This window comes from Argentina anserina, chromosome 4, assembly GCF_933775445.1.
Source record: "Argentina anserina chromosome 4, drPotAnse1.1, whole genome shotgun sequence".
NCBI lineage: Eukaryota > Viridiplantae > Streptophyta > Magnoliopsida > Rosales > Rosaceae > Argentina > Argentina anserina.
Window position 1 is genome coordinate 26,451,333 of NC_065875.1, and position 18,713 is coordinate 26,470,045.

At 41.3% G+C, this 18,713-nt stretch overlaps 3 protein-coding genes across 6 annotated transcripts; 1 reads left to right on the plus strand and 2 right to left on the minus strand.

Moving 5' to 3' along the window:
• Positions 1-3,889: 3,889 nt before the first annotated feature.
• On the minus strand, positions 3,890-8,425 carry LOC126790581 (ubiquitin-like-specific protease 1D). The gene is made up of 14 exons (XM_050516881.1): positions 7,982-8,425; positions 7,560-7,605; positions 7,332-7,429; positions 6,964-7,232; positions 6,772-6,808; positions 6,538-6,617; positions 6,414-6,446; positions 6,208-6,303; positions 5,884-5,986; positions 5,633-5,730; positions 4,857-4,979; positions 4,657-4,768; positions 4,457-4,564; positions 3,890-4,376 (listed from the first exon to the last, which is right to left on the minus strand). Exons 1-14 carry the CDS (start codon positions 8,318-8,320, stop codon positions 4,230-4,232), a joined length of 1,689 nt encoding a protein of 562 aa, XP_050372838.1. The 5' UTR covers positions 8,321-8,425; the 3' UTR covers positions 3,890-4,229.
• Positions 8,426-11,491: 3,066 nt separating this feature from the next.
• Positions 11,492-16,393, plus strand: LOC126792647 (RNA-binding motif protein 25). 4 transcript variants are annotated; one of them, XM_050519094.1, is made up of 8 exons: positions 11,847-11,995; positions 12,336-12,964; positions 13,196-13,452; positions 13,597-13,746; positions 13,866-14,274; positions 14,415-15,098; positions 15,207-15,793; positions 15,892-16,393. In XM_050519094.1, the coding sequence occupies exons 3-8, from the start codon at positions 13,228-13,230 to the stop codon at positions 16,141-16,143; spliced, it is 2,307 nt and encodes a 768-aa protein (XP_050375051.1). In that variant the 5' UTR covers positions 11,847-11,995; positions 12,336-12,964; positions 13,196-13,227; the 3' UTR covers positions 16,144-16,393. The 4 variants fall into 4 exon arrangements, with proteins under 4 accessions (XP_050375049.1, XP_050375051.1, XP_050375052.1 ...); XM_050519095.1 differs by having other exon boundaries at positions 12,336-12,415; positions 12,564-13,452; XM_050519092.1 differs by lacking the exon at positions 12,336-12,964 and having other exon boundaries at positions 11,492-11,995.
• Positions 16,394-16,521: 128 nt separating this feature from the next.
• On the minus strand, positions 16,522-18,289 carry LOC126792652 (equilibrative nucleotide transporter 1). Its single transcript, XM_050519099.1, has 2 exons — positions 17,613-18,289; positions 16,522-17,499 (listed from the first exon to the last, which is right to left on the minus strand). The coding sequence occupies exons 1-2, from the start codon at positions 18,166-18,168 to the stop codon at positions 16,769-16,771; spliced, it is 1,287 nt and encodes a 428-aa protein (XP_050375056.1). The 5' UTR covers positions 18,169-18,289; the 3' UTR covers positions 16,522-16,768.
• Positions 18,290-18,713: the final 424 nt, after the last annotated feature.

Consider the following 18,713-nt stretch of genomic DNA (forward strand, 5'->3'; position numbering starts at 1 on the left):
CTCCACTTCCGACCTCTGCACACCACCATCTAACCAGCGCCTTACAGGCGCTGGGCTCAGCGTTGGGCCTGAAGTGCTAGTCCCCGAAGCACTTATAATACGCTCAGATACTCCTTCACTTTCTCCAGTCTCTTCACGTTGCGACTCCATGGTGCTTGACGACTCACTCGTATCCCAGTTCGCTAACACCCTAGCAAAGACAGTAGAACGATCTTCGCGATGCAAATCGTTTCCACCACTACGCCGCACCAAGTCCAAGTAGTTGGTCTCTAATTCACTTGTCCACGACCAAGCGGATGACGACGCGGACCAACTTCCTTCTGCAGACGCGGAATCGCTATCAGTTAGTATAATTATCCTAGACATTACGCCGCAGCAAGCAACACCGAAGTCAAAGGCGAACAACCTAAAACTAGAAGTCAAAAAGTAAAGTCAGATCTATCCTACGAACCTCGCAAGAACAAGTTTGAAGAATATGAAGAACACGAAGAACACGAAGAACATGAAGAACACCAAGCCCAGTTAACGGCGAAAACCCATCCGCACCGCCCATACAAACACCCCACCTTGCCGGAAAATAATCATCTAAAGATCAAATGGACCCAAAACCCACATATCTGCCGGAAAGACCCAAAACCCAAGGCCACCGATTTACCCTACGAACACAAATCTACCAACAAACAACAAGCCACAAACCGAATAAAGAAGGATCCGACCAGAAAACATACCTCAAAAAGCCGATTCACGCCAAAATCCCGATGAGTTTACGCTTGGAAGGAAAGGAAACAGACAAGAGCAAAAGAGAGGGAATGAGAGAATTTGGATTTCGAAAACTTGGGTCTGTCGATAATGACAGCCATTCTGTCCCTTTCACCCTTTTGTAGTAAACTCCACCTCACATCCTGCCCGTTGATCCTTCAGCAGCGATCCTTAACCGTCAGATTCAGGAAACCGTTACTCGCATCCTAGTCGTCGACCCAAGAGGCATCGCTCCAGATCTCGCCACGTGGCCTGAGTTACCGAGGCAACGTTTCGGTTACACACGCCTTAATTACACGCAATAACTGTCTTCTCGGATAACGTCACCCCACGAATTCAAAACGTTCACGAAACATCCACCCAATGCATGTATGACACGTGCTCCCCACAGCAAGAATGGCGCTGATCCCAACCTACACACACCACGCTCAAAGACAGCGATAAGACGTCCCACGCGTAAGAACTTACTACGCTATGACGGACGCACTACGCTCAAAGACAGCGATAAGACGTCCTACGCGTAAGAACTTACTACGCTATGACGGACGCACTACGCTCAAAGACAGCGATAAGACGTCCCACGCGTAAGAACTTACTACGCTATGACGGACGCACTACGCTCAAAGACAGCGATAAGACGTCCTACGTGTAAGAACTTACTACGCTATGACGGACGTACTACGCTCAAAGACAGCGGTAAGACGTCCTACGCGTAAGAACTTACTACACTATGACGGACGCACTACGCTCAAAGACAGCGGTAAGACATCCTACGCGTAAGAACTTACTACGCTATGACGGACGCACTACGCTCAAAGACAGCGGTAAGACATCCTACGCGTAAGAACTTACTACGCTATGACGGACGCACTACGCTCAAAGACAGCGATAAGACGTCCTACGCGTAAGAACTTACTACGCCATGAAAGACGCACTATGCTCAAAAGTAGCGATATAAGAAGTCCCCAACAGAGAGAAGCGATCAAACATACTAAACAAAAACTCGGCATTCCTTAACCGGGGAGTGGGGGGACTACGAGAGGGTCCGCAAGACCCATTGCTGATCATGGCAAGACGCTCAATTATTAACTCCCCAGTCAAGAAATTACCTCCCTAGACTGGGAACTTGGGGGGACTTGTTGGCATAGGCTTATGCCCGCCATAATCAGCACAACTACCAGCGCATTAAAGCTAACGTATAGCACAATCCTACAACACTAACAGCAAGTCAGCCGCGCTAACTACACAACGGGCCTCCCCACGGCCCAAACCGACTACGGACGTGCCCTCACGCGCATCTCAAAGAAGGCTCCAGAGAGCACCTTAATCGGACGTCGTCCCACATCGAATGGCAAGTAAACGATCCACTTCAACTCAACAATAAAAGGTCAAACTCTTGACCTTACAAGGTAAGTACACTGAACTTCCTACCATCACTCTGCACAAATTATCATTACCCTGACTTGAGCGTCGGAGAGTCGAAGACCACGCCGCCGTGGTCTCTGCTCTAACGACGTGTGTTACCTGTGACAGAGAAGTGACCAGGAGTACGGCGTACTACATGCGCGGGAAGCACGGCGTACTGAATCAAGTATAATCACAGCATCAACAATGGTGTTGCATGTTCCGTTTGTTGCCGTGTATGGATAATTGGCCTCACTGGTGATCCCTCCGTTTTGCCTTATGTAGTCAAATGCCTCATCTGGCCAACCACCTGCACAGCCATGGTTAGTAGCAGTTGTGCAGTCTATAAGCTGCTGTGGCGATAATGCGCGCAGCAACATTTTCTATTCCATATGTAATTCGGTTGAGGCCCTCCACGGCTGCCACTGACGCCATTGCCCAACAAGAACCTACGTACAACAGAAAAAAAGAAGAAGAACGAGGCAATTACGCTATTTAGATCAAACCGGGTATATATTGATGGAATGAAATTATAGTTTCATATCGGTGGCTCGATCGGTTCTTACCACATGCATATTGCGATCTGACCGGACTCATAACTCCTTCCGCAGACCAGTCTGTAAAGGTGCACTCTTCATAATCAAGATCATCAATATTGTGCCTTGTAGGAACTTCCGAAGTAGAAGTACTGTTGCTTGGCTGTTGGTATTTGCAAGTATAGTCAGTGGTGAACTGCTCATCGGTCAAATTCGAAAAGTAATTGAGTCCCAAGTAAAATGATGGGTTGCTGCCATCTTTGTTGAAACTCTGGACGCTCTCAGAGTTGGATTTAAATATGGCAAACCGTCTTTTTTTCTCTTCTTTGCTTAAGTTATAAACTCGGTTATGCTCCACCATCCACTCCTCAAACCTGTGAGAAACGTTCAGTGCATTTGCTTCATGTAATGCACGACGTGAAGTGGCTTGAGACGGTGAAAAGGTTCCGATCAATAATATGACCAGCAATAATAAATACTGACAGGTTTTTTTTTATGAACACTCATTGCTACGGTGTTTGGGGATAATACCAAGGGATGAGCTAACGAAGCTACGGTGTTTTAGAAGCTCTCTCAATTCTAAAGTACTAAAGGGGCTCTCAAGCTTAAAGTCATGTACATTTCGATCTAAATGAAGTTCAATTTATAGTCTTCAAACTCTATTATTGAGATATTGTGTTGACATGCCCAAAAGGCTTCTCCATGCTGGACGGTTGACAAAGCACACTAAATTATTGTAGATATTACAACTATTTGTTAGCACTTGTAGATATTACAAATTGTAATATAACTATTTGTTGGCACTTGGCCAAAAGCTAATTCTGAAGATTGGAGGGATTCGAAGCCTTTGATTGCAAAGAGTGCGACTGAATCTTTTTGTTTCTGTAAATATATTTTAGGTTAGTTGTAGTAAAAATTTGATTCATGCAGTACAAACGGCTGCGGAAGTCAAACATTTACAAACTACGGAAGGCAAAATCAGAGACTAAAATGAATGGCCTCAGTAATTTGAGTCATGCAGCTCAACTGAGTTGTGACTTATTATGTTTCAGTTACTACATTACGGCTTACAGAGTGCAAACAGTCCATTCAAGTTTCAGCATTAGCCATAACAATGAGATCGCGGCAGAACTAAGAGATTGGAAGCTAGTAAGCTACAGCCAACAGAGAAAGGCAGAAACACAGAGATCAGCGGTAGAAATTACTTTATAGAAAGCATCTCTACTTAACAGCTACAATGTACATGGTGAACGTTACCTTGAAAAGTCCATCACTATTTTCGCTTCCTACTATACACTCGAAGCCTCATGCCCTCATCCTAAAGTAGGATTCTAACTCACCAAAAATGGTCAGTAATGTAAATGACTAAATCTATGCCTTTGCCCGAGCAATGCTACTCACTGTTAATCATGGTATGGGAAATCAGACTAAATTTTGTAGTTACTAAACTCAAGAGCTCATTTACACGGCTGATAGACTGGTTGGACATATGCACCAACCGTATGCAGATCCCGAAAGTCTCCTGTCTCTTCATATTTCTTCAGAAGCATCACTCAAAGGAGAAGTTTCTTTAGAGCGGTTAGCCTTGGATGCATTTTCAAATTCTTCTTTGAGTAACTTCCGTATTTTACTTCTCAGCCTAGAAGCCTCAACAGGTTGGAACCACTGCCTGCCAAACTGAAATTTCAGAGTATATTATCAGGAAGATTATGTAAACACTACCATATAGAACAAAACTAATTAACAAAATAGTATACCATTGCTAAATCTTTCTTCTGCAGCCTTTCAGGGGCGTCATCTATGAAGCGTTCCATGAAGAAGAGAACAAAAAGACCACAATCATAGTCATTTTTCTGTTGTGGAACCTGGGGATAATGAAAAGAGGGAAGTTTTAAGCAAGTAAAGCCCAAAAAATCATTTCACTTTGAGATTATAAGTCATTGAGGGCGGAAATTACCACAAGTCTTTTCTCTTCAATATGATCAGGAAGTCGTTTCCAACACTCTGAAACTGTTAAATCTGAAATATCATCCTCTTGATCCAGATAGCACCACTCTTCTTCTAAAAAGCTGCATACCAAATTAAAGCAATAAACTCCTGAGTATATGAAAGATGTGATCGTTGCTTAATAAATCTGCAAGGGCATCTTTGTTTAACCTTTTGATAATTCGAAAAATTGATTTGCTACAGTGGAGTCCTAATGAGTCTAAATGAAGAACGAGTGGTCCTGATTCTTCTTCCTTGTCAGGGATACAGATAATGACTAGACTCCAATGAACGCTGGATGCATCAAACACCATAACGAAGTTAAAGATAAATAGTAGAAAGAACAACAATATAGGAAGCAGAAACAATACCCTGAACAAAACTTAAATTGTCTGCATGTTATATGAATGTAATTGACAAGTTGCCCATCTAGTTAAAATATAAATAGCAAAGCATGGACGCTGAATATATAGAAAAAGGAGAAGTGGTAAAAATGGGGTTTAAGTAATGACATCTATATATCATGGCGCTTAGATATTGTTGAGTACTGAAATGCTGAAACAGAACACATCCCATATATAAATCCTTCCTTTAAGCATTGGCTCATATTAACTTTATTCATGCTTACTGTACCAATTATCCCAGTACAAAATTCGAGCCTATCAAAACCAGCCTATTATAGTTGAAGAGCAGAATTCATCCGTCCGGTGCTTTAAGCTAGCAAGTAACAGATTATCAGTCCTAAACAGGATTACTCCTATCAGAAAGCTAATAACATTTTGTGTGCTTGTGAGATTATGGCTTCTGCCACATTCTTGTGAGCTTAATACACATCAGCAAGCCAGCAAGACACATAACATCTCAAACTCAATTAATTATACAGGTTGTAAAGTTCCCACGCTCATGCACCATCCTACAAGTTCATACTTCAGAAGAAAGAAACTTACTCTTCATTAATAGGAATGAGTATGTAAGCCTTCTGAAACAAATGAACACCCTTCCACCACCTTCTAAGCTTGACAAAACGGTTATCCTTGTCGGTTCCCTACGTAATACAAGAAAGATTAGAAAAAAAAAATGGAAGAAAACGAGCACGACCGTTGTCTTACAAATGTTTAAAAAAAATCAATATCACAAGAATAAACATAATATATTCCCAGTCAGTGACAAGACAGACGAGACCAAGATAAACTGTTACCTTTCCTGATACAGCATCTTTGAGCTTATTGTAAAAAAAGGTATTGAAGAAATGAAACGCACATGTTCGCCTGTCTGTACGGGATGTGTGTTGGTGTAAATACCTAGTCAGAAGGTCCCAATGGTGAGTTAACATAATCAGGTCCTACATGTCCACTCGAGTAACACTCAAATGAACAAAGTACTCCATGTATTGCCTATAGCAAATATGAAAAAACATAAACACTTAAGTGACACTGAAAGAATACAGATTTTAATATATATATACACATCCTTTACTTTTTTTTCGTTACATAAGTACATAACCATATCATAATCCATTTACCGTATGTAGAAATTCATAATCGCAGATGTTAAGTAGTTTTGAGGATCAAGGCACTTGGTGTCTGTGTAGCAAATTTCAACGGAATGTGGATCTTCCCTGAATAAACAAAACACCACAAATCACACCACGAGCAATTGCACATTTAAATCTTTAACCGGCAAGGAGATTAACGCATCTACAAACTTCCTATTTGCGTAAAGTATTACCTTGATGGATAATAGATTCTAGAGTCTTTCATGCTGAAATTAAAAAAATAAAATAAACAGGTTAAATTGGCGAATACTGAAATACCGTGCACTAATTAGCAACAACTTTTTGAGCCCTAGTTACCTCTCAGGAATTTCTTCTATTGGCTCTGTGGTGTCCATGAACTCAGGTTCCTCCTCGTCCACAAGTAAAATGGTCTGATTCTGTTGTAACAATAAAGATGAATAACAAATGAAATACATCCTGTTTTCGAATAAATTTGACCATCAAGGCAAGTTTGTGCTACTTCCAGTAATTCCCAAGTTGAAAAGAGATTGAGATTTAAATTCAGAATTAAATACAAAACTAATGTTGTACCTTCTTAGTTCTATTCCGCAGATGATAAGGCTCCTCCCTGCAAGAAAAATGATAACTTTAACAAAATCAAGTGGGAATTATTCATCCAATCTGAAAGCCTGCTGATGGAAGCATAATTTAATACCAAGCTACCAGCATTATTGGTAAAAAGAATCACTAGATATGAGCTCAGGTGAAGAAAAAGATTGATACCTTTTCGCAAAGCTGCTGGAGAAGTTTTCCTCACTGTGACGACCTGAGTTATTGGAAGCTTGGGTTTTATGATCACCATTTGAGAGATCCTTTTTATCTTTACCACTATAAAACTCGCTAGGGCTCTGAAAAAAGAATTGTCTTGATGAAGATCGACTTTTCTGTGCCCCCTTTTGCAAGAATGCTCTATTATTGCTCCTTTTCTGGCGGTTGCAGTGACCCAAAGTTGATAATTCTCTTTCAAATGCCTTTCCCTTGCTAGAATCTGTCTGCTTGATAAATTAAGAATGGATTCAAGCAATAATATTACGAATTTGATACAGGGCCTAAGATAAACCTAGAAATAAAGACATATTGAAGCACAATACATCGTTATCCAACTTTTGATGTAGGAGTGTAGGAAATGAAGAACGCCGCTCGCATGGAGTTGATGGCACCTCCTCCTCTCTGAAGCCATTATAATCACCTAGAAGTCACAGTCAGGTCTCTCAATCAGGGACTCTCAGATACAGATAATAATAACCCACAGTCTGTAACCACACCAAATTCAGTACACTGTCTTCAAATGAAAGAGCATATCCATAGAAAAACCTTACTTGCAGAACTCGCTGCTGGGGTAGGCTTCTCCACCTTACTGGTATCCTATTCAATGAAAAAGCAACTAATGTCAGTGAACCCACTTTGATAACTACTTCATATCATCACCCACAACACCAGACCCTAAACATTTCAGCTCACAGCCCAGATGAAGCAGCATTATACAAAAACCACAAATGAGAGCTCCAATTTGACACAGTAACCAATCAATCTGGTATCCCCAAAATCCACATTAAAAATCACAATGCCATTACTCATTGCATATTCACCACCTCAAACACAACAACTACAACCATACAAATCAAAACTTTCCCTTCAAATATTCCACCATTTCTGCCAACACCAAAACTAGAATCACACAAAAAACAATAATAAAAACAAAAAGACTCAAACTTTACCAAAACCCAAAAGACGAACATACCCTCTTGGGGTGTTGGAGCCTCCACTGCTTCTCATCTTCCATCTTCTTCAGACGAATTCGAAGCTTCTCGCCTTTGTCCGGCAAGCTGTGACTCAACCGCTTGTCATTTTCTCTCAGCCGCCGAATCGCTTCATCGATGTCCTTATCGCTCAACGTCGCAAACTCCTCATCGCCGCCGCTCATCTCCGCCTGTTTCGGCGGCTCGTCGGCGATGATGGTGATGGGCGTGGTCTTCTTAACTCTGATTACCTCAGGGGGGTCAAAATCGTCATCGTCGCCCAAGAGTTTGTCCAAGTCAAGACGAAGCGGCCTCTTCCTCTCGGCTCTCTCTGATTCCATGCAAATGTAGAGTGAGGGAGGAGGAGAAGAGCCCTAGAATTTGGTGCTGCAAAACTGTAAACAAGGTCTCTCCTTTTTCGTTGTCCTGGTAATAATGGGGTCAAACTACTACACTGTGTTGAGCTTGCTCACACTATTAAGAAGTGTGCGCCAAATTTCTTTGGTGTTTTGTGTGTGGGTATCATTCAGCCCTGAGGCTGCTTCGTTCTGAAGGCCCAACTATCATTCGTCGTGGACCCTAATACGACATGTTTACTCACTTGGAATACAACATGTTTACTTACTTGGAATTAATGATCGGAGGAAAATGTGGAGAGCATCGGGATCTTGAATGGAGATTACTTACTTATTTTGAGATTAGGGTTGAGGTACATTGTTATGTCTTTTGTGTTAACAAGCACAAATATCTTTAATTCATTCATATTCAATAACTAAATAGGTTACAATGACGCTGGTGTGAGTTGAATTTACAACCTCTTATTAACTTACAAGTTAGTTTAATGATTGATTGAAATTCTTCATTGTATGAGGGTGTTTTTGATGCAGTGCAACTATACCCAAAATCAATCTTGAAAATGATCCAAGAACGACTTCGTTGTGACTAGCTTGATGGTAACAGCAGCCAATTGATACAACAACAAATCAATACACAACATCGGAGCTTACCGAAAGCGTGATAAGGGAGTTGGATGCTTATGAGTTCAGTAGAGATGGAATTGCATGATTTGGGTGATGATTAAGGTTAGGTAGTTAATGGTTTGGATAAGAGAGATAAAGTTTGATCTCTCTATTGTAGCTTCTAGGTTGGGATAAGTTAGATTGTAATAACATTTGTCTCCCTTTTATAGTGAAGTTGGGAAGGATAAAATACTTCAAAAGATGGAATTAGATTCGTCAAAGGATATGGAGGTTAGGGGTGGTGACACAAGTATAGATATGACAGTGGTATTGCATGGCTTAGGCTGTTGTGTCTATGAAGGAATCTAATTCCTTAAACGTGCTCAAAGGAGGTCACAAAAGATTAAGAACTGAAGAGACTTTTGAAGATTAAATCGTGATGATCTTTTTCAGATTCTCTGGTGCTGCCATAATTAACTGATCACCAGTCTCAACAACAAATATGATAGAACGTGTTTTCCAAATGAGGAAGATAGGACTGAAATGGATATGGGTTATGAGTTATGTAATATGTTTTGGCTTTGTTTGGTTAAAAATTCATTTATCTACTAGGAGTACTAGCCCAATGTCAAGTTTAGAGTCACATAATGCATGAATTTTGGTTCCCAAACCCAAAATGTGTTTACGTTATCTATTTCGACAATATGCCTCATGATATCCGTTATCAATGCTTTGTTTGATATTAAACTTGGCGTGATTTTAGAACCATTGACTCAAATATCTGCATGTCGGGCTTTGACATTGAGACTGTAGAAAAAAAGGTATCAACATTCATCAAATACCATTTTTTTTATATATACCTATAATTTATCTTCTATGTCTTCTCCACTAAGCGTAGGCACGAAAAAATGCGCAGATGCATGAAGGTATTAGTTACTAAAACTTCTACATTGAATACCACTTTCCTAAAAAATAAATCTATCGTTAACAATCCAACATTCAAATTACCCTCTTTAAGGCGCAAAAGCTGTATAAAGGCGCAGAATTGTAATACTACGTACTAGTGAGCAACGAATTGGATTAGTTGTGAAACTAACAACAATTGTGGATATTCGAGTAAGAACGAGAACATTGAACAAAGAGTTTTTTTCACCAACAGTCTCTTAACTCTGGTGTACCTACCAATGTGATACCTCAACTCTTAATCGTACCAATGTGATACCCAGACTCTAGTATTGCTATCATTGAAGTACTTCCGTTAGTTTTTTTTAACTTTTCCGTTATCTTGGTGACGTGGCAGTTACGTGAGGCCCACAAAGAGGGTTAAAAGACAAAATTAACCTCATCTGAGAGGAGCAATGTTTTTCCCGCCCTTTACCTTGAGAAAGACACCCAACAATTCCAATTTTGGCGCCAATTTTCCCTCCCTACTCCTTAATTTGTGTCTCTTATCTAAACTAAAGAACTACCGCCAACCAGTCGACCACAATCTGATAAAACCTAGATCAATCTCATTTTCTATTTTTACCCTAGCACTTGTTAAACTAACAGAATAAATATAAAAATTTATATGGAACATCTCATTTCCACAATCTCATAAGAATATAAAAACACATAACTTAACGAAATTCAAATACATGTTTAAGTACCATTAGTTGCCACATTTTATGTTGATCTGCCATGATTTTTGCTTGTAAGAACTTTTAAGTACCATTAGTACAATGCTTTATCTGCGGGTATTATTCCCTCTGGCTTAACGAAATTCAACTACATGTACCATTAGTTCTTACAAGTAAAAATCATGGCAGATCAACATAAAAGGTGGCAACTAATGGTACTTAAACATGTATTTGAATTTCGTTAAGTTATGTGTTTTTATTCTTATGAGATTGTGGAAATGAGATGTTCCATATAAATTTCTATATTTATTCTGTTAGTTTAACAAGTGCTAGGGTAAAAATAGAAAATGAGATTGATCTAGGTTTTATCAGATTGTGGTCGACTGGTTGGCGGTAGTTCTTTAGTTTAGATAAGAGACACAAATTAAGGAGTAGGGAGGGAAAATTGGCGCCAAAATTGGAATTGTTGGGTGTCTTTCTCAAGGTAAAGGGCGGGAAAAACATTGCTCCTCTCAGATGAGGTTAATTTTGTCTTTTAACCCTCTTTGTGGGTCTCACGTAACTGCCACGTCACCAAGATAACGGAAAAGTTAAAAAAAACTAACGGAAGTACTTCAATGATAGCAATACTAGAGTCTGGGTATCACATTGGTACGATTAAGAGTTGAGGTATCACATTGGTAGGTACACCAGAGTTGAGGGACTGTTGGTGAAAAAAACTCTTAAACAAAAGGCCCAAAGTATTTACTCAACCCAACAAAGTATTTCGTATTCCATGCAAGTATATTACTACTCCTAAAAAAAAAACACTACCGTCACCGAAGTCAAGCTCAAACCAATGACACCACGCCACGCAATCATCATCAACGAAAAACAAAAAACTGTACTTGTCCCGAAACCCAGTTCAACTACTTAAAAAGCAGCTCGCTTCTCTCTCTTAGGGCACCAAATCCCAATTCAATCTCACTACCTCTTCCCTCCCCAATAATCATGGCCGACGATCCTTCCGCTCCGACCACCCATGACCCGAATCCGCAACCCGATAACCCGATTCCCCAGTCCCAACAACCCGATCCTTCTACTCCTTCATCCACCTTAACCAAATTAAGCCCCAATCCCAGTCCCAATCCAGCCCTAGTTTCTCTACCTCCGCCGCCGCCGCCGTCGGTGTCTTACGCCCCGCAACCGGTCTCCACTGCCTTCGCGGTTCCTCCAGCCGCGCCATCCTTCCGGCCGGTCCCTCAGTTCTCTCCCATACCGAATTACCAAACTCCCGGCGGCGTTGCTCCGCCGGGCGTGACTTCCGGCGCTCCGATGGTCCCCGGTGCTCCGGCGCCGCAGCATATGATGCATTATCAGATGCAACAGCCGATGAGGCCCTACGCGCCAATGCCGAACGGCTACTCTGCTCCGCCGCAGGGAACCGTTCCTCCGCCTGGTGGGTTTTTACCTCTCTTTATACTTATCTTGTCAAATTTACTGATATTTTTTACTATATGATTGTCGATTTTCGCTGCATTGTGTGTTTTTGTAATTGCTGAGTGTTAATTTTGCTATGTGATAGAGTTACATTAGTCAAATGTGCCTTGAATTTACCAAAGCAAGGTCCTTTTAGGGCGTAGAACTAATTTATCGCAGCGAAATTCGGATCAAGATTAATCGAAATAATGTAGTGGGAAGTGTTTCTTAGAGTAGAATTAGAGTGAGGAGTTTGTTAAAAGAGTTAAGTGTGTGTGAGACGATTAAGGATATCGATGACAGGATGTTTTCTCCTACAGTGTCTTGATTGAATACGGTGAGAAAGGTTGGAAGGCTTGCTCATAATGGTTTGAGAACTCTCCCCCCTACAAATTTTTTGGTATGCGTATATGTATTTTTAAGTTTCATGTTGGCTGAAATTGGTCTTGGAGTTTATAAGTTGAAATGATATTCCCAATTCGGAACAGTTTACTGCTCAACTTGCCCTGCTAAAGTTGTATTACGTCGTGTTTATGTCTTTCTGGTAGTGTTTTAAGGATACTTTCCCTGTCATGGGTCTATGAATTTCCACGAAGCAGACACTGTTTGCAACTGAGTGCTCATTGGCATTGTTTTTCTAAGGTATCACAACCCTTCCAATTGCAGTCTCTCTATCCATAGATATGTGCATGCTATATGTCCATCCATCACCCTTCCAATTATTGATTTCTTTTCTATGTTGTGTTTGTGTATTTAAAATCGTTTCTCGTACTCATAATGCATTGACTGCTGATAAGTTTTTGAGAGACATTAGACTTTTAATGTATATGAATATTACAATTCCCAATCTTACGCTTGGGAATGGATGTTCATTTTACTTGAATCCCAAAATTTGCACTCTGTCGATGGGGCTCTCTGAAGACTACCATCGTGCAAGTGGATGCACAAGGTAAGCACAATTTACTCATACATGGTTTATGAATGCAATTCTATTTTTCATTAATTTCTCCTTCAGGTTATATATTCAGCTGGTGTTTGCTATAATGCCTGTGCTGCCATCTCTAAAATTCTTTTAGTGTGTGGTAACATTTTAATAGTATTTAAATGGTTTATCTTGTAGGTGCTGTTATGTCAAACACTCTCTAATGCTTTTGCAAGGTATTTGTTTTTGTTTATGCAGGACTTATTCGTTATCCCTCTCCATATCCTACAATGCTTCGGCCTGGTTTTCCATCACGACCACCTGGAGGAATTGGTATGCTTCCATCTATCCAACGCCCTCCTATGCCGGGAATTCCTGGGGTTCGCCCCATTTTGCCTCCTGTTGTTAGGCCAGCTCTTCCTACTGTTACTCCAGCTGAGAAACCACAAACAACCGTGTATGTTGGAAAGATAGCGCCAACAGTAGATAATGATTTTATGTTATATCTCCTTCAGGTATATTATCAAACTCCATAATCTATGTCCTTCTACATTAAACTATATTCCTTTGCATGAAGTAAAGTATTACACACTAAATGTTGGTGCTATTGGTGTATGGTTTTGCATTTCTGAGCACTAATGGTTTTACATTTCATTAAGTTATGTGGACCTGTCAAGAATTGGAAGCGTGCTCAAGATCCCACAGGGACCCCTAGAGGCTTTGGATTTTGTGAGTTTGAATCTGCTGAAGGGGTCCTCCGTGCATTACGCCTTCTGAGTAAATTCAACATTGATGGGCAGGAGCTGGTGGTATGTCATAATTCCTACTTTAGCTAAATTTCACATAAATTTTTCTGCTTGTATATGTTTTTATCTACAATTTGGTTTCTAATTCTTTAAATATTTGAATCTTGTAAAACTATGAACAGTTAAATGTTAATCAAGCAACAAGGGAGTTTCTGGAGAGGTTTGTTAAAAACAAAACTGAAAACTCAGAGAAGCTGAACGACAGTCAAGCTGAGGGAGATGAGAAAGGGGGTCAGAGTACTGTTGATAAGACTGTAGTTCCAAATTCTGGTGTGGATCCGAAAGCGGGGGACAGTAGTTCAGGGAACAAAGAAAGCAACACTGCGAACTTTGGGGTTGTGACTGATGAAGACAAGGAAGCTGACAGGATGGCTTTGGAGAAGCTTACAAGCATGATAGAGGAGAGATTAAAAACAAATCCTCTGCCTCCACCGCCTCCACTTGCTCCTGGCGATCGTACTGGTAATTCCATCTCAGAGCCTCCTGCTAAGTCAAGGGATGGAGATCCTGATGTGGATATGACAAGAAATGGTAAAGTTTTAAATATTGAATTATCATACTGGGCATTATTTTTGTTAGTAATGTGTTTACTTGAGAAGATTTGGTATTGTTTACAGCCCTTTACTAGTACCAGTTTCGTTTCTTGTTTTGAAAGTTGTTTTTTGTTTCAGATGCGTCTGACGAAAAAAATGATGAAGAGACAACTAGTGATAACAAAGCAGAGAATGAGCAGGACAGGCCTGGAACAAGCTCACCTGAGAAGAGTCGAAAGCCTGATAAAAGTAGAGAAAGAGACAGAGAGCGAGATGTGAAACAGGAAAAGGAGCGAGAGATTGAAAGATATGAAAGAGAAACAGAGCGAGAACGGATAAGGAAGGAAAGAGAGCAAAGGAGGAAACTGGAGGATGCAGAACGCAAGTTTGAAGAATGTCTCAAAGATTGGGAGTATAGGGAAAGGGAGAAACAGAAACAGCGGCAATATGAAAAAGACAGGGAGAAAGATCGGAAAACCAAACGGAAGAAAGATGTAATTAATGAAGAAGACGATGAGGAAGAAGATTCTAGGAAAAGGTGGCGGAGGAATGCGTGGGAAGACAAGAGGAAGAGGAGACAAAGGGAGAAGGAAGATGACATGGCTGACAGATTAAGAGAAGAGGAAGAGATTGCTGAGGCCAACCGGAGGGCTGAGGAGGAAAAGCAGCTACAGAAACTGAGAGATGCACTGAAGGCTTCATCTGACCATTTTACAGATGAAAGAGAAAAGGCTGATTTGGCTGAAGAATCCTGTGTGGAATCAAAAGATATGGGTATTAAACAGGAGAGTGACACTGGTTCTGGTCATGAGAACCATATAGGTATGTAAATTAATTCTGAATCTATTGCCTTCTTATCCTTTTTTACTCTACTCTCCTCTATTAGTGTTGTTTTCATTTATACTCATGTAGTTTTTGTTTATGTGATAGGTGATGGGACTCTACAAAACGGGAACACTGGGTATGATTCAGCCATGACAGCAGAACCCCAGCAGAGTGGGAGTGCCGCAGCCAAAAAGTTGGGTTTTGGCTTAGTCGGCTCTGGGAAACGTACTTCTGTTCCTTCTGTTTTCGAGGAGGAGGATGATGCGCACAAGGACAAAAAGATGAGGCCCCTGGTCCCTATTGACTATTCAACTGAAGAACTACAGGCTGTTGAACCTGCTGCTTCTGGGCAAGCGCCATCAAATTTGGCTGCAGCTGCAGAATTTGCAAAGCGAATATCCACTGTTGGTGTTAAAGAAGAGAAGTACGATGCAGAGAAGGAGAGAAACAGACGTGCTAATGATAGGTCGAGTCATCGGGACAGGGATAGAAATGATGATGACAGTAATCGAACTAGAGATGAGAACAAGGAGAAGACTAGCGACCGTGATACAGAACGGGAACATGGGCGGGATAAACCAAGGACAACAAATAATAAGAAGCTTATGGATGCAAAACAACTGATTGATACGATTCCAAAGACGAAAGAGGAGTTATTTTCATATGAAATTAATTGGGCGATTTATGATAAGGTAAAGCTTAAATCTATCTGATTTAAAATTTTGGTTTTAATTACTATCCCAAATTGTCTTATTCTTTCTCATTATTGTTATGCGTTTATTTTTCACAGCATGCACTTCACGAGAGGATGAAACCATGGATTTCAAGGAAGATCACAGAGTTCCTTGGAGAGGAAGAAGCCACACTGGTAGATTATATTGTATCTAGCACGCAAGAACATGTGGGAGCTGAACGCATGCTACAGCTGCTTCAATCCATTTTAGACGAGGAAGCTGAAATGTTTGTTCTCAAGATGTGGAGGATGCTTATCTTTGAAATTAAGAAGGTAGAGACAGGCTTACCGTCAAAGACAAGATCATGATGTTGGTCCATGTAGTCGGTATAAATATTCCTTTGATTTCCCTTTTTGCAAGGTTAAACCACATTTTTCAGTTTGTATTCCTACAAATTGCAACTAGTCCATGAACAAATAAACCCATTTTTGTCTTGTAGCTTCCTTGGGTTTGTAGATCTGAACCAATTAGATGTCCTATTGGCGATTCTTGTCGAATCTGATGTCTTTAAATACTTTCAATATTTGTGAAATGAAAAGAAAAGTAATGTTTGATCTTTGTAATCTGTCTGGATTACCAGGTGCACTTCCATTTCAAGGTGTTTGAAAGCTCTGTAACCAGAACAAACAATTTGAACATAGGATTGCAGGGCTAACTGGCCACGGCCTAGTTGAAAGCCAAGCATGGAAATATTAGTTTGAGTTGAAAGCCAAGCGAGCACGATTTTAGTCGGCCCTTGATACCACAAGTAAATCATCATCCAGAATTTCTCAACTCAAAGATGAACCATTTACATTCAATGAAAGCAAGATAACATTGTCAACAATTGAGTTACACAGATGTACAGAAGCAGAAGAAAGTGAAACTGAACTCCCATTCCCAGCTGTGATATGCAGGCACCATCAGTCTTCAATATATTACAGTTTGCGAAATTCAGATGACCCAGAACCAAGATACAAGTGAACCAGCAGCCAATCCCACAACCAAGAACAACACAATCACAATCCCTGCAGTCTCGGCGTGTTGTAATTGGACAACTTTGGGAGCCAAAATCATCAGCACGCTCGTCAAGTAGCCATTAGTAAGCCCCAAAAGGCAAGTCAGTATAGTCACAGGAATCTCTGTTCGGAAGAACGCTGGGCCGTGCAAGCACCCATAGAACAGAGGAAAGAAGAGCAATCTGGCAACTGTGCCTCCAATTGCAACCTTGGAGTTCTCGAGGAGATATACCGAAGTCAGCACCTTGCCAACCAGATCAAACACATTGTAACCAGTAATAAGGATGATCGCGTACCAATCCTTAAGAAGCTCAGAGTGCACATCTTCAGTAATATACCCCGGAAATATCGATAAGGTCACAATGTAGATAAGCAGGATCCCGATGCCATACCACTTGACACTCGCAACTATAGACCATAGCGTTGATCTCAGCGCAGACCCCGTCAGAGGACCTTTCAGCTCCTTCTCCTCATTCACAGCCTGAATCTTCAACTCTTCATAGTACTTCATCACCGGAATCCTCGGCGCCACATTGTAGAACACAATGCATATCACCATGACAACTATCCCCACAGCAAAATAGAGATTTGCACTCTTTCTTAGCCCCTCACCAGTTTGCGGATACACAGCCTTCGTTAGAATCCTCAAAAACGACACAAGTACTCCTGCATTTCAACCCATTCAAACACCAATCTCTACCCGAAACTTAAGCAACATTAAAATCAAACAAAATCGTAATTATCGGAAAAAAAAAGATCATCATCTTCGTTTGGTTTACCTGAGCCAGCAGTGCCGGCGACTATGGCCTGCATATACCGCTCAGGCAACTCCCCGGCCGCGCCGATCAGCGAGCCTTGGACGAGAGCATCCGCCAGGCCGGAAAGCGCAACGGCGGCGACGGTCACGTAGAACCCGTCGTACAACCCGACCCGGCCCTGGACGTAAACCAAGTCCATGACCGGGACGATGAGTAGGGACACGACAAAGAGGCCGAGGCCGACGTTGATCCGGACGTGCGCGGCGGACTTCTGGGCGTAGAAGACGATGACGAGGAGGACGACGAGGCCGACGAGCATGTAGGCGACGGAGAAGACACGGTCGACGCTGACGTCAGGGTAGAGGTAGGTGAAGTAATCGACGGCGGTGATGAAGGCGTTCCATGGGAGGAGGTAGCCGAGGCCGAGAGTGAAGTAGATGATGTAGGTTAGGTGGAACGGGTCGTTTGGGATTTTATTGGGTGCGGCGGCGCCGCTAGGAGTGGTGGTGGTCGGGAGGAGGAGGAGGAGGCTGGATTCGGAGTTTTCTTCGGGGGTTTTGGTGGCGGCGAAACCCATCGGGAAATCGGGTCGGGTTTCTCAAATGGGTTTCTGGGTTTGGAGGAAAAGGCTGAAAGCTTGAAGGTTTGGTGTTGCTTTCTGTTGAGAAGTTCGATTTTCTGGTGATGGAGGTTGTGGGCTGAGCATGAAACGGTGTCGTTTTGTGGGTTGCGCCCATAATTGGAGTCTGTGGAGTGAAGGAGAGGCCAACCAATAAAAATATGAACATGTGATTTTTGCAGTTTGAAGTCTGATGGGATTGGCTACAAGGGTTTTCTGCTTCTGAGCTCCACTTTGTTCAATAATTTTTACAAAAATTTCAATGGTGTAATAATGTATGGATACATTAAAATCGAAAAAACAATACATTAATATTATACGCTTGTGTTCTAATAAATATTGAGATTTTTTTATAAAAGTATTGTTTTTTCGTTTCTAATGTATTCATACATTAATACACCAATGAAATTTTAATAAATATTGAGATTTAGTCCATTGTGACATGAAATTTATCTACTCTCGAAAAAACTTTGATATTTTATCAAACGAGGCTGGATGAGGTA